The sequence below is a fragment of the Mustela lutreola genome, chromosome 8 (assembly GCF_030435805.1).
Source record: "Mustela lutreola isolate mMusLut2 chromosome 8, mMusLut2.pri, whole genome shotgun sequence".
Taxonomy (NCBI): Eukaryota; Metazoa; Chordata; class Mammalia; order Carnivora; family Mustelidae; genus Mustela; species Mustela lutreola.
The window spans coordinates 12,317,579-12,331,804 of NC_081297.1; the positions used below are offsets into that span (position 1 = coordinate 12,317,579).

At 36.8% G+C, this 14,226-nt stretch overlaps 1 protein-coding gene across 1 annotated transcript in view; it reads right to left on the reverse strand.

Annotated features, from left to right (window-relative positions):
• The window catches only part of LOC131838329 (ankyrin repeat domain-containing protein 26-like), a 45,365-nt gene extending 32,255 nt beyond the window's left edge, over positions 1–13,110 (reverse strand). Inside the window, exons 1-3 of the mRNA XM_059184287.1 lie at positions 13,053–13,110; positions 5,898–5,980; positions 3,281–3,429 (exon numbers count right to left, since the gene is read on the reverse strand). Coding sequence (XP_059040270.1) covers positions 3,281–3,429; positions 5,898–5,954 — 206 coding nt within the window. The 5' untranslated portion in view covers positions 5,955–5,980; positions 13,053–13,110. The remainder of the gene's footprint in view (positions 1–3,280; positions 3,430–5,897; positions 5,981–13,052) is intronic.
• Positions 13,111–14,226: the final 1,116 nt, after the last annotated feature.

A 14,226-nucleotide genomic window follows, 5' to 3' on the forward strand; every position in this document is an offset into this window, starting at 1 on the left:
TCAACACATTAGCAACATCTTAGTTTATAGCACAGGGATCAAATGAAATGTTTGTATAGAACATGGGACAAGTTGCCATATGAAATCTCTTGGTAATATTCAGATCAATTTGAGGGTCCAACATTTGAGCACTCATGCGCTAGGAACCAAAACCAAAACCTAGTGACTAGCAATTTTGTTGGTAATAAGAGTGCCAGTATAGCAGGTAACTTCCTTTTGCAACACATCAGATTTTAAAAGTATTCTGTTTTTCACAAAACTCAACCATTATCCTACACCATACACAAAGATAAATTCTAAATGGATGAAAGACCTCAATGTGAGAAAGGAATCCATCAAAATCCTAGAGTAGCCCATAGGTAGTAACCTCTTCCACATCAGCCACAGCAACTTCTTTCAGAACATGTCTCCAAAAGCAAAGGAAAAAAAAGTGAAAATGAACTTTTGGACTTCAAGATAAAAAGCTTCTGCACAGCAAAGGAAACAGTCAACAAAACAAAGAACAACCAACAGAATGGAGAAGATATTCACAACTGACACTACAGATAAAGGGCTGGTATCCAAGATCTATAAAGTACTTCCCAAACTCCACACCCAAAAAACAAATAATCAAGTCAAAAAATGTGAACAACAGAGTCATGAAAAAGTGCTCCACATCACTCCATATAAGGGAAATACAAATCAAAACCATAATGAGATACCACCTCACACCAGTCAGAATGGCTAAAATTAACAAGTCAGGAAATGACAAATCCTGGTGAGCATGCGAAGAAAAGGGAACCCTCCTACACTGTTGATGGGAATGCAAGCTGGTGCAACCACTCTGGAAAATAGCATGGAGATTCTTCAAAAAGTGAAAAATAGAGCTACCCTATGACCCAGCAATCGCACTACGGGGTATTTACCCTAAAGATACAAAAGTAGTGATCGGAGGGGCACAGGCACCTGAATGTTTATAGCAGCAATATCTACAATAGCCGAACGATGGAAAGAACCTACATGCTCTTTCTAGATGAATGAATGGATATCAACAGATGAATATATAAAGAAGATGTGATACACACACACACACACACACACACATACATACATACGATGGACTACTATGCAGCCATCAAAAGAAATGAAATCTTGCCATTTTCGATGACATGGATAGAACTAGAGGGTATTATGCTGAGCAAAATAAGTCAATCAGAGAAAGACAATGATTGTATGATCTCCCTGAGATGAGAAAGTTGAGAGGCAACATGGGGGACTTGAGGGGTAGCAAAGAAATAAATGAAACAAGATGGGATCAGAAGGGAGACAAACCATAGGAGACTCTTAATATCACAAAACAAACTGAGGGTTGCTGGAGGGGGGGTAGGGAGAGGGTGGTTGGGTTATGGACATTGGGGAAGGTATATGCTATAGTGAATGCTGTGAAATGTGTAAACCTGGCGATTCACAGACCTGTACCCCCGGGGCTACTAATACATTATATGTTAATAAAAAAATAAAGGAATAGCATGGAGGAATTAGAAGGAAGGGGAAAATGAAGGGGGGAAAATCAGAGGGGGAGATGAACCATGAGAGACTATGGACTCTGGGAATCAAACTGAGGATTTTAAAGGGTAATGAGGTTGGAGAGTTGAGTGAGCCCAATGATGAGTATTAAGTAGGGAATGTGTTGCATGGAGCCCTGGGTGTTATACACAAACAACAAATCACAGAACACTACATCAAAAACTAATGATGTATTGTATGGTGACTACCATACCATAATAAAAAAAAAAAAAAAAAAGAAGAAGAAGAAGAAAGAAAGAAGAAGAAATGCTGGGATAGAAAAATAAATAAGTAAATAAAAGTATTCTAAAATTTGCATAAAACATGACATCAAACCAAAAACTTTAAATATACTTTGTTAAACAATCAGTTCCTTGTAGACTTAAACTCATTTTTTCCAACAGTCACATACTACATTGTTTTACAGGGGTAAAAATTTCCTTCCCTATTGACAGATACTTAAGACTATCTCTAACTTTTTAATATGAAAATAATGCTATAATAAATATCCTTAACATATGTCATATTTTATATAAATAAAATGTATAATAAATGTCCTTATGTGTGTGTGTGTGTGTGTGTGTGTGTGTGTTGACACAAGTCACATTTTCCCGTAGGATCTAGTCCTGGCAATGAAGTTCTTGGGATAAGGGGTCAGAATATTTAAAACTTTTATTTTTAATTTTTTCAATTTATTTATTTTCAGAAAAACAGTATTCATTATTTTTTCACCACACCCAGTGCTCCATGCAATCCATGCCCTCTATAATACCTGCCACCTGGTACCCCAACCTCCCACACCCCCGCCACTTCAAACCCCTCAGATTGTTTTTCAGAGTCCATAGACTCTCATGATTCACCTCCCCTTCCAATTTACCCAACTCCCTTCTCCTCTCTAACACCCCTTGTCCTCCATGATATTTGTTATGCTCCACAAATAAGTGAAACCATATGATAATTGACTCTCTCTGCTTGACTTATTTCACTCAGCATAATCTCTTCCAGTCCCACCCATGTTGCTACAAAAGTTGGGTATTCATCCTTTCTGATGGAGGCATAATACTCCATAGTGTATATGGATCACATCTTCCTTATCCATTCGTCTGTTGAAGGGCATCTTGGTTCTTTCCATAGTTTGGCGACCATGGCCATTGCTGCTATAAACATTGGGGTACAGATGGCCATTCTTTTCACGACATCTGTACCCTTGGGGTAAATACCCAGGAGTGCAATTGCAGGGTAATAGGAAAGCTCTATTTTTAATTTCTTGAGGAATCTCCACACTGTTCTCCAAAGAGGCTGCACCAACTTGCATTCCCACCAACAGTGGAAGAGGGTTCCCCTTTCTCCACATCCTCGCCAACACATGTTGTTTCCTGTTTTGATAATTTGGGCCATTCTAACTGGTGTAAGGTGATATCTCAATGTGGTTTTAATTTGAATCTCCCTGAGGGCTAATTTAAACTCTTCAGAAAAGGTTTACCAATTTTATTTAACAACAGTGTATAAGAATGCCCTTTTCTTCACATTTGCTGTTAATTTCTTAATAAAATATTTATCATTATGATTGCAAAAAATGGTATCTCAGTATTTAAATTTTTCTGATTAGTACCCAAGATGAAATAGTCTTACTAAAAAATATAAAATTTGTTAATCATGAATGTTAGCTCCAACTAGAATTTGTTTTATAGGAAAATAATAATTACCTACTATTTAAATATTGCTATAGGCTTACCCATGAGATTCTTCATTTTCCGTAATAGGACATAGGTTGTTATCAGTTTTTCCACTCCCTATTGGATGCATTAGTCCAGCAGCAGCAGCAGAATATATGCTTTCTAATACTGCCGTTTCATCATTTTGGTGCTTCTCCATTTCTTCAACCTTTAACAGAAGTTTGATACGAAGGATAATTGTTACTAGTTTATTCATTAAAATGAACTTTTTTTTTTATCAATTATACATGTTTTAAAGATTTCATTTATTTATTCATCAGAGTGAGAGAGAGCACAAGGAGGAGGAGGTGCCAGCAGTGGGAGAAGCAGGCTCCCTACTGAGCAGGGAGCCTAATGCAGGACCCCATCCCAGGATCCTGGGATCATGACCCAAGCCAAAAGTAGACTCTTAACTTACTGAGCCACCCAGGCATCCCAGAACTTTTTTCATTAATTATATCATTTGACTCTTAGTTTGTCATAATTTTAATTGATAAAAATATTTTATGTTTATCATTACAAGTAACTGCAATATTTATAAATTCTGCTTCATTTCTGTTTCAATAAAAAGAGAGGAATTGGGACGCATAGGTACCTCGTTGGTTAAGTATCTGCCTTGGGCTCAGGTCATGATCCCAGAGTCCTGGGACAGAGTTCAGGCCTCCTTCTTCTGCCAGTACTTCCCCCTGCTTGTGTGAACATGCTGTCTTGCTCTCTCTATCTCTCAGTCTCTCTCCGACAAATAAATAAAATCTTTAAAATAACTAGTTTGATTTATACTTTTTTGCCATTTGCATGTCAAACTCTTGGTCTTCTTTCACTTCAAATGTAACCCGTGGGTTCCTTACTTTTTTATATTCTCTGTCACTATCAAAACTCATTTTTGTTAAAAATATGCTCAGAGTCTGATTTGTTATCATTTTCAGAGTCTGATTTATTTTCACTTAAGGAAAGATCAGAAGATGACCGGCAACTACAATCCGAGGATGAATGAGAAAGAACGACATTTTCGAGTCTAGACTCTTTCTGTTCAGGTGATGCCCGAAGTGTGACAAAGACAGGCACTGCAAATGCATCTTTTTTCTCGCAATCAAATCTATCATTTGTCAAATTAGAAGGTTATTCCGTTAAGTTTGCTCCTTCTGTAAAGGGACCATGTAGGGATTCTTCCTTAGGATAAGCAGTAATGTTGTTTTTGTTTTTGTTTTTGTTTTTCACAAATTTCACCAAACTTCTGCTTTAACTCTCTGGTGATGAGTTTTAACTTATTTTTCCACTCTAAGTTGTCTTGTTTGGTCCACATGTCCTCACAATTTTGAACAGAGGGATGTTCTGAATATAAAAATATATCATCCTCTCTATCACATTCCTTCTTCATTCCTGGTTCTTGGGCCATTTTTGACAGATACAAAAATGGAAAGTGAAAGTGCTGTATTTCATTTTCAGATGTCCCTTCTGTTAGCATACATGTTTATAAAATAACTTTATCCTTAAGTAATCGAGTATGGACAAAGGAAAAATTAGAAAATAATTAAAATTTAACTGTTAAATTCCTTAATCTATGTTAAGATGCTCCCAAGTCACTGGATTGTAACTAAGAAGCGAAAAATAAGTTGCCCTAGCCTGAAATAGAAGAAAAACACAAATCCATAAACTTAATTTTGTCAGTTTTTTAAGCTAAACAATTCATCACATGTTACATCTACCAAAAAATGAATTACATGATTTTCAATGTTACAAACTTAAAAACATTTTATCTTACCATACCTTAAACAGTGAGCCCCAATAGTGCATTTGATGATGTTTTTTAAAGATTAATAACTAGAGAATAGGCAAACTTATTATTAGGAACTGAAATCAATAAACATCAATCAGAAAAGAAAAATAAATTCCTAAATTTTAATTCAAATTATATACTATGATAGTATTATACATCACTATAAATTATCTGCCTGTATGCAGCTATTGTAATGTCCTCTGAGAGTAGGTAAGAAAAAATGTTAATAATATTTACAGATTCCCTATACTGAAATGAAATAACTGAAAATGTGCCTGTTTATTACCCAACTACAAAGGTCCCATCCTGGAAGGTGTGATTCTACAATAGGCAATTGTGTTGATTTTATGACCCTACTCTCTGAAGTCAACTACACAGAGATCACAAGGCAAAATAAATCTTTAATCTTGGCATTAGTGACAGGCAATACAGAACTGCACATTTTGAACCACTGAGAACTGCACATTAAGAACCACCAAGAACCACTCCTTCTACATGAGTCTAAGTCAGTAGTCATCATTGTTATACTGCTCATAATTTCAACTGCTTAAACATATGGTTCAGTATTTGATGTTACCTTTTTAGCATGTAAAAACTTACAAAAATGGAAGAAGCAAATAATATTCAGGATTTTTTTTCGGTCCAATTGCAAGGATAAAGTTTAACTATAAGCGACTATAAATTCTAACAATATTTTAAATTTGGTAACTTGTAAAAGTTTATAAAAACTAAATATTAAATTATAATCTATCAACTTCAATACGCTCTGTTCAGAAGATAATTTCAATTGAACTATGTTACGTTCTTAAAGCAGGGAAAACAATATAAAATTGGAAATTTAAATTTAAATTTGTATATACCTGCAGGTGTTTATTTTCACTTTCATTACAACTTTCTTCCTCTTTTTCTGTTGTCATTTCTAAGTCTAGTTCTCCAGAAAAATCTATATATTTTAGTAAAATGGACAAATTAGAATGGTTAGATAAAAGCTATAACCTTCATAAAGATAGAAAACAATATCTTATCAATTAAGAGTTTAAATTAAACTTAATCTTTAGATGAAAATTTAATTTAAGAAATACTTTTAATTAACAAAAATTTCAGGAAACCATTTGGGAAATACTAAATGTCACTAGGTTAAAGGCATACAAACATCTCAAAGGGGCTAGAAGGCGGAAAATGGGGGGAGTATAAAAGCCAGTAATAAGACAAGGGAGAGAAGCACACAACAGGGTAAATATCTAAAATACAGGAATCAAAGAGGAAGACATCACCAGCAGTTCAGAATGGCAGAGAAAAGGGCAGACAGTAGAAAGGGTTGGAGAGTTTAGCACAACTCAAAATTATGAAAGCTTTATATGTAATTTTAAGATACCTGGACACAAACATATTTTCAGCAATGGTTCACAGTAATATTTGCATTTGAGGCAGGTCACTCTCAATGCTGTGGGGAGGGATGAATTTGAGGGGCATTTTAATATAAGATGGGAGATGAATGAGAAGGCACTGATGCAAAATAAAGATGAAGCACACCTGAACTGACAGACTCGTTCTAGAAATATTGAGGATATAAAATTATCAGGGCCAGTACAGAATAAATCTATACAAAATGAATAAACACACAATCTTGGGTCCTTAGCAACCAACTCTGCTCATTACTTTACAAAAGGAATCAAGTGGGAATTATTCTACATGAACTGTTTTAAGTTGCATGTATTTATTTTATAATTTTTCTGTTCCATATCTTCCTGTGTTACAGGAACCTGTAGGTGCTTTGTTTTATTTTTTTTATTTTTTTTAAAGATTTTATTTATTTATTTGACAGAGAGAGATCACAGTAGGAGAGAGGAAGGGAAGCAGGCCCCCTGCTGAGCAGAGAGCCCGATGTGGGACTCGATCCCAGGACCCTGAGATCATGACCTGAGCCGAAGGCAGCGGCTTAACCCACTGAGCCACCCAGGCGCCCGGTGCTTTGTTTTAAAAGTCCTGCTTCTTGGATCCACCAAGCTCATGAGGAAGTAACAGGAGCAAATCACTTGTATAGGTAAATAACTTTGAATTTATTGTCTGTATTCACTACTCTAGGAGATTAATTGAAAATCTTTTGAAAATATAGCGTTAGTTCTACAAGGAAAGAAAGAACATAAAACTACAGGGGTGAAAAAAGTACTGTACAATTTATTAGTACCAATCTGATCATATGACTGATGAAAGGCCCTGAGTTAACTGGTACATTAAGTAGAGCACAAATTAGAAATGGTTAATCAATAGACTGAGTATCAGGAGAATATTATTTTTAAATGATATAGTACTCCTGAAAACCAATATTCCACCTATTCATCAAAATTAATGAAGGGGGGCGCCTGGGTGGCTCAGTCAGTTAAACGGCTGCTTTCAGCTCAGGTCATGACTGGGTCCTGGGATGGAGTCCTGCATCGGGCTCCCAGGTCAGTGGGTAGTCTGTTTCTCCCTCTGCCCCTCCTCCCACTTTTTCTCTCAATCTCTCTCAAATAAATAAAATCATTAAGTAATAATAACAATAATAATAATGATAATAATAAAGGGGCATCTGGGTGGGTCAGTGAGTTAAGTGTCTGAGTCTGGATGTCAGCTCAGGTCATGATCTCATGGTCATGAGATTGAGCCCCACATCAGACACCATGCTAAGCGTGAAGCCTGCTGCTTAGGGTTCTCTCCCTCCCTCTCCTGCCTTCCCTCCCACCCTCCCCACTTTCTTGCTCTCTAAGAAAAAATAAAAATAATAAAACAAGGAGATAGACAATGTGTACATAATTGAGAAGACGGTACTATATAGTAAATTCTCAGTGATTGCCATTATGGCTGGGAAAGCCAACGCTAAAATAAAGTCATAGAGAATATAGGAAATATTCTAATATTTGGCTTGGGAAGCTGCTTTTTCTAGTTACATTGAATATAATTTGACCAATACTTGTGAATTTAAAGCTATAAAAATAAGGCTAAGAAACTTTGTTTTCAATAAGCAATCTTTAGACCTCTACCTAGTATTCCCAGCTGGGCACAAGCATCTAAATATAATCCTGCCACCCACTCTAAAGTAAATGCTAAAAAAAGCCTAAAAGAAATTATTTTCTCCTAATTCTTTTTTTTAAAAAGATTCTATTTATTAAAATTTAAAAAATATGTATTTCAGAATTAGTGTCACACTTACTGATAATAAAAATTTTAACATGTAGGGAACCAATCCTGTAATTCTATAATTTCCAAAAGGAGTTTGATTTGGGAGATCATATCGATCTTTTAAGGGTTTTTGGAAACAGCTATCAAATCAAAAAATTAAATATCTTTACCAAAAAATGCCATAGCTTCCGTATCTCATTTGAATAATAAATACCAATATAACCTGTATCTTTGATGTCCAATAGACCTGAGGAGGATGAATATGTGGCTATGGTTTACCCCATGTATAGCACTCCATCTGCCTTCAGTATTCTTTGTGGCGCTGCTGTGATTAAATCTGTTCTAGTGCATATACCCTCAAACCATCTTAAGTGAATTCTCTGGAGTTTCCTGCTCAACTCCAAAATTCTCAGCTAACGAGCCGTTCTTTTTCCCCTTGTTCCCATCACTGTCCCCTTCCTCAAAAGTAATTACTGAAAAAAAGAAAAAAAAGTAATTTCTGGGAACACATGAACGGAGCCTTGGATTGCACATCCGGCTCTTGATTTCAGCTCCCATCATGATTGAAAGGTCCCTGGATAGAGTCTCACATCTGCCTCCAGGCTTGGAAGCTGGTCTCCTCCAGAGAGGCAGGCGGAGAGAGAGGTGGAATCAGGCTCCCTGCGGAGCAGACAGCCAGATGCGGGGCTCAAACCCAGGACCCTGAGATCATGACCTGAGCTGAAGGCAGAGCCTTTAACCCACTGAGCCACCCAGGTGTCCCCATCTTAAAGTTTCTTGATCCACTCATGCAAGAAGGTATATAAAACACATCTACGAAACAATGTACAATAAGCTTTCAATATGGAAATATGACTATCAAAATGGAAGAATGCTATTTAATTGCCACAGAATACTTAGGCACTGAAAATCTTTTGTATTTCAGAATCAGTGTCATATTTACTGATACTAGCAATTTTAGCATGTAGGGAACCAACCCTATAAGTACTTTTGTTTCCAAAAGTAGTTTGATTTGGTAGACAATGTCAGGATTTTTTTCTTAATTTTTTATTTCTTTTCAGAGTAACAGTATTCATTGTTTTTGCACCACACCCAGTGCTCCATGCAATCCGTGCCCTCTATAATACCCACCACCTGGTTCCCCCAACCTCCCACCCCCTACACCTTCAAAACCCTCAGACTGTTTTTCAGAAGGTTGTTTTGCATCGTCTCTCACGGTTCACCTCCCCTTTCAATTTCCCTCATCTCCCTTCTCCACTCCATCTCCCCTTGTCCTCCATGATATTTGTTATGCTCCACAACTAAGTGAAACCATACGATAATTGACTCTCTCTGCTTGACTTATTTCACTCAGCAGAATCTCTTCCAGTCCCATCCATGTTGCTACAAAAGGTGGGTATTCATCCTTTCTGATGGAGGCATAATGCTCCATAGTGTATATGGACCACATCTTCTTTATCCATTCATCCGTTGAAGGGCATCTTGGTTCTTTCAACAGTTTGGTGACCGTGGCCATTGCTTCTATAAACACTGGGGTATAGATGGCCCTTCTTTTCACTACATCTGTATCTATGGGGTAAATACCCAGGAGTGCAATTGAAAGGTCATAGGGAAGCTCTATTTTTAATTTCTTGAGGAATCTCCACAATGTTCTCCAAAGTGGCTGCACCAACTTGCATTCCCACCAACAGTGTAAGAGGGTTCCCCTTTCTCCACATCCTCTACAACACATGTTGCTTCTAGTCTTGCTAATTTTGGCAATTCTAACTGGTGTAAGGTGGTATCTCGATATGGTTTTAATTTGAAACTCCCTGATGGCCTGTGATGATGAACATTTTTTCATGTGTCTGATAACCATTTGTATGTCTTCATTGGAGAAGGGTCTGGTCATATTTTCTGCCCATTTTTTTTATATTACAGCATGGTACTGGCATAATAACAGACACATAGACCAGTGGAACAGAGTAGAGAGCCCTGATATGGACCCTCAACTCTATGGTCAAATAATCTTCCACAAAACAGGTAAAAATATACATTGATAAAAAGACAGTCTCTTCAATAAAAGGTGCTGGGAAAACTGGACAGCTATATGTAGAATAATGAAACTTGACCATTCTCTTACACCGTACACAAAGGTAAACTCAAAATGCATAAAAGACCTCAATGTGAGACAGGAATCCATCAGAATCCTAGAGGAGAACATAGGCAGTAACCTCTTCAATATCAGCCACAGCAATTTCTTTCAAGATATGTCTCCAAAGGCAAAGGAAATAAAAGTGAAAATGAACTTTGGGGACTTCGTCAAGATCAAAAGCTTCTGCACAGCAAAGGATACATTCAGCAAAACAGAGAGGCAACCCACAGAATGGAAGAAGATATTTGCAAATGACAGTACAGACAAAAGGTTGATATCCAGGATCTATAAAAACTCCTCAAACTCAACACACACAAACAGACAATCATATAAAAAAATGGGCAGAAGATATGAACAGATAATGTCAGTTTTTGCAGGGGTTTTCAATCAGCAATAATATCAATAAATTACCTATGTTAAAAAAATAAAAACCTATAGCTTCTGTATCTCATTTAAATAATGAATATCAATCTAACATATATCTTTGATGTCCAGTAGAACTGAGGAGGATGAATACGTGGCTATGATTTACCCCATGTCTAGCACTCCATCTGCTTTCAGTATTCTCTGTAGAGCTTCTGTGATTTAATCTGTTTAGAGCAAATACCCTCAAGCCGGCTCAAGTGAATTCTCTGGAGTTTCCTCCTCAACTCCAAAATTTCCCAGCTAATGTGCCCTTCCTTTTTCCATCATTCCTGTCACTGTCCCTCTTCTCCAAAAGTAATTCTGGGGGTGCCTGGGTGGCAGCGGATTTGCCATCCAACTGTTGATTTCGGCTCAAGTCATGATGGCACCGTCTTGGGATTGAGCCCCGCATCGGGCTCTAGTCTCAGAAGTGAACCTGTTTGAGGCAGCTCTCTCCCTCTCCCTTTGCCCATCCCCCTAATCACTCACTGTCTCTCTCATTCTCTCTCCCTAAAATAAATAAAGAAAGAAATCCTTAAAACAGAATTATTTCTGGATCTATGGTCTTGATTGTTCTGCTTTTACACCCATTTTACTAGGGTTCATCTTCACCATTTCTTTCCTCTTTATTTAGCACTAGTATCTCACATCTATAATCTCTCTTTCTGCATCTCCTTGCTTCCCTCTAGCTAAAAACATGTTCACAAATAAAAACAAAATAATACTTCTTGATCCCATGGTGTCCTGAACTATCCACTGGCCCTTCCAGATATCTCTACAGAAACCCCTTGCTACAGAGCACATGACACAGGGACCACAGACATTGGCATCACCTGAGAGGTCAGAAGCAGAATCCCAGACCTGCTGCTCACAATCTGCATTTTTAGTAAGGTCTCTGATTACTAAAGTTGGAGAAATTCTAGTCCATACTGTGTCTGCTACCACATTCCTTTACCTTAACTTCACCTTCTAGAAACAAGCCTTATGTGCATCACTATCAATTCTTCGAAAGTGGAAATGTCTTAAAAGCCATAAGCTATCTAATGGACTTTTTACCATGGCTAAAGTTTCCTTGATTTCTCCTGAACTGACCCTCCTCCCTTCTTCCTTCCAATACTCTTTCTTTGCACTCAATGATACTATTTATGAAGTACCACAATTTTTATGCCATTAAGATACACACATACATAGCTCTGCATCATCAACCAGGGAAGTCCTGAATGTCTTCCCAACCATGAGGAAAGAAGTAAGAGCAGGAAAATTTTGGTATCCTACTCTAACAGGTTTTGGTACTGGAAGCTCACCTGATATTATTCTTGCAATTCCTATAGTCTGCTCCTCATTTAAAAGAATTATTTTGGTGGGGTTATGGGCATTGGGAGGGTATGTGCTATGGTCAATGCTGTGCAGTGTGTAAACCTGGAGATTCACAGACCTGTACCCCTGCAGCTAAGAACACATTATATGTAAATAAAAAAATAAAAAATATTAAAAAGAAAATAAAAAATAAAGAATTGTTTTACTTTACCACCTTCCACATTAAGAGATGCTTATTGTCCTTCATTTACTCCCTGTATTCTTGACTTTCTTTTTTAAAAATTTATTTTTTATTTATTTTCATCATTACAGTATTCATTATTTTTGCACCACACTCAGTGCTCCATGCAATCCATGCCCTCTATAATACCCACCACCTGGTACCCCAACCTCCCACTCCCCGCCCCTTCAAAACCCTCAGATTATTTTTCAGTGTCCATAGGCTCTCATGGTTCACATCCCCTTCCAATTTCCCCCAACTCCCTTCTCCTCTCTATCTCCCATGTCCTCCATGCTATTTTTATGCTCCGCAATAAGTGAAACCATGAGATAATTGACTGACTCTGCTTGACTTCACTCAGCATAATCTTTTCCAGTCCCGTCCATGTTGCTACAAAAGTTGGGTATTCGTCCTTTCTGATGGAGGCATTATACACTATGGAGTATTACCACATCTTCCTTATCCATTCATCCGTTGAAGGGCATCTTGGTTCTTTCCACATCAGTCACTCTTTTTATCCTTTCCACTTATTTCCTGACGTTCCTTTGGTCTTAGAGTATCTTGAAATGGAGCTACTAATTAATCTCCTTTGTGGCACCCTCAATTTCATCTGTTACTGACACTGACACCTGATAAGACTTCAACTTATCTCCTTTTCAATCTTTCTCCTCTTTATCTCTAATTCAATAGGTGATTCTCTTTGGATATTTAAATATATCAGTGTTCCCATTTTACATCAGTATTTTATCAAATGACTTTTTAATAAAATACAAGTCTTACCTTCTACTTGTTGTTTTAATGTACTTGCCCCTTTCTGTTCATTTACAGGTAAATGAACAACGTATGTTTCTGGAAGACTCTCAGAATTACTCTGTTAAAATGAACAACAAAAATGAGTTGCATAAAGATTACCTAATCCTTTCCTAAGAAAATATCTGAATTTCCTACTTTAATAGCAATCAGACTCACAAATAAGAAAAGCATATACATTTGAAAATAAGTAATAGTAATCAGACTCACAAATAAGAAAAGCAAACATTTGAAAAACTCATATATGCTTTCTAAATTAAATATAATGTTTAATCTTCATTTGGCCAATGGCTGTAAACTGAACATCAAATGCCAGAGTAAATATGTACTTATATGTACTTATATGTACATTTCCACAGGAACTAACAAAACACCTAACTCTCCTTTGCATTCCCCACCAAAATAAAAGGATATTAAAAATATGTATTAAATAAATTCTTTAATAAGTATATTTGCTACAAATTTAAACTTCTCCTAACAGCAGAACTTTTTTCCATGTTAAAATAGGACACTTGACATAAGAAACCTTGGAGTAGATCATGTTGAGTATAAAGAGTACAGTTTGGTAACTGCTGCTTCATTTGGATAAACAAAGGCTTGGAAACTTTATTGACAGGATAATGGTTAAAGGCAATGGCAAAGTAGGAAGAAAAAGTTTTCTTGAAATTATGTTTAAATAATAGCAAAAAGTTTTATATATAGGTATGAAACTCTCCAAAAAGTAAAATAAGCTTTCATAAGGGAATAATAAGAACATTTATTTATTAATTACCTAAAAGGTACCAGGCACTTATTTTAGTATACCCATTTTCATTTATACAAACAACAATAATACCAATGGTTATGACAATGGGGTGGATCTTCCTGCTTCCTGGGCATTCCAAGACATTAGAGTGAAATGATGAACCGTGTGATCCACGGTTCTGTCTGTCTAGAATTTCTAGAAGGTCTCCAAGACCTTCATACAACTGGTCCTTCTCATCCTTTACTTGGCAGTTCTTGCCACACTCAAAGAGATTGTTTCTGACCAACAAAATTCCATACGTGTTCTCATCCCCATTCTAACTGCAAACTCCCCCACAATTCCCTAACCTAACATTTCCATTTTCTTTATATGAACCACTAACAGTGACTTACAGTGCGT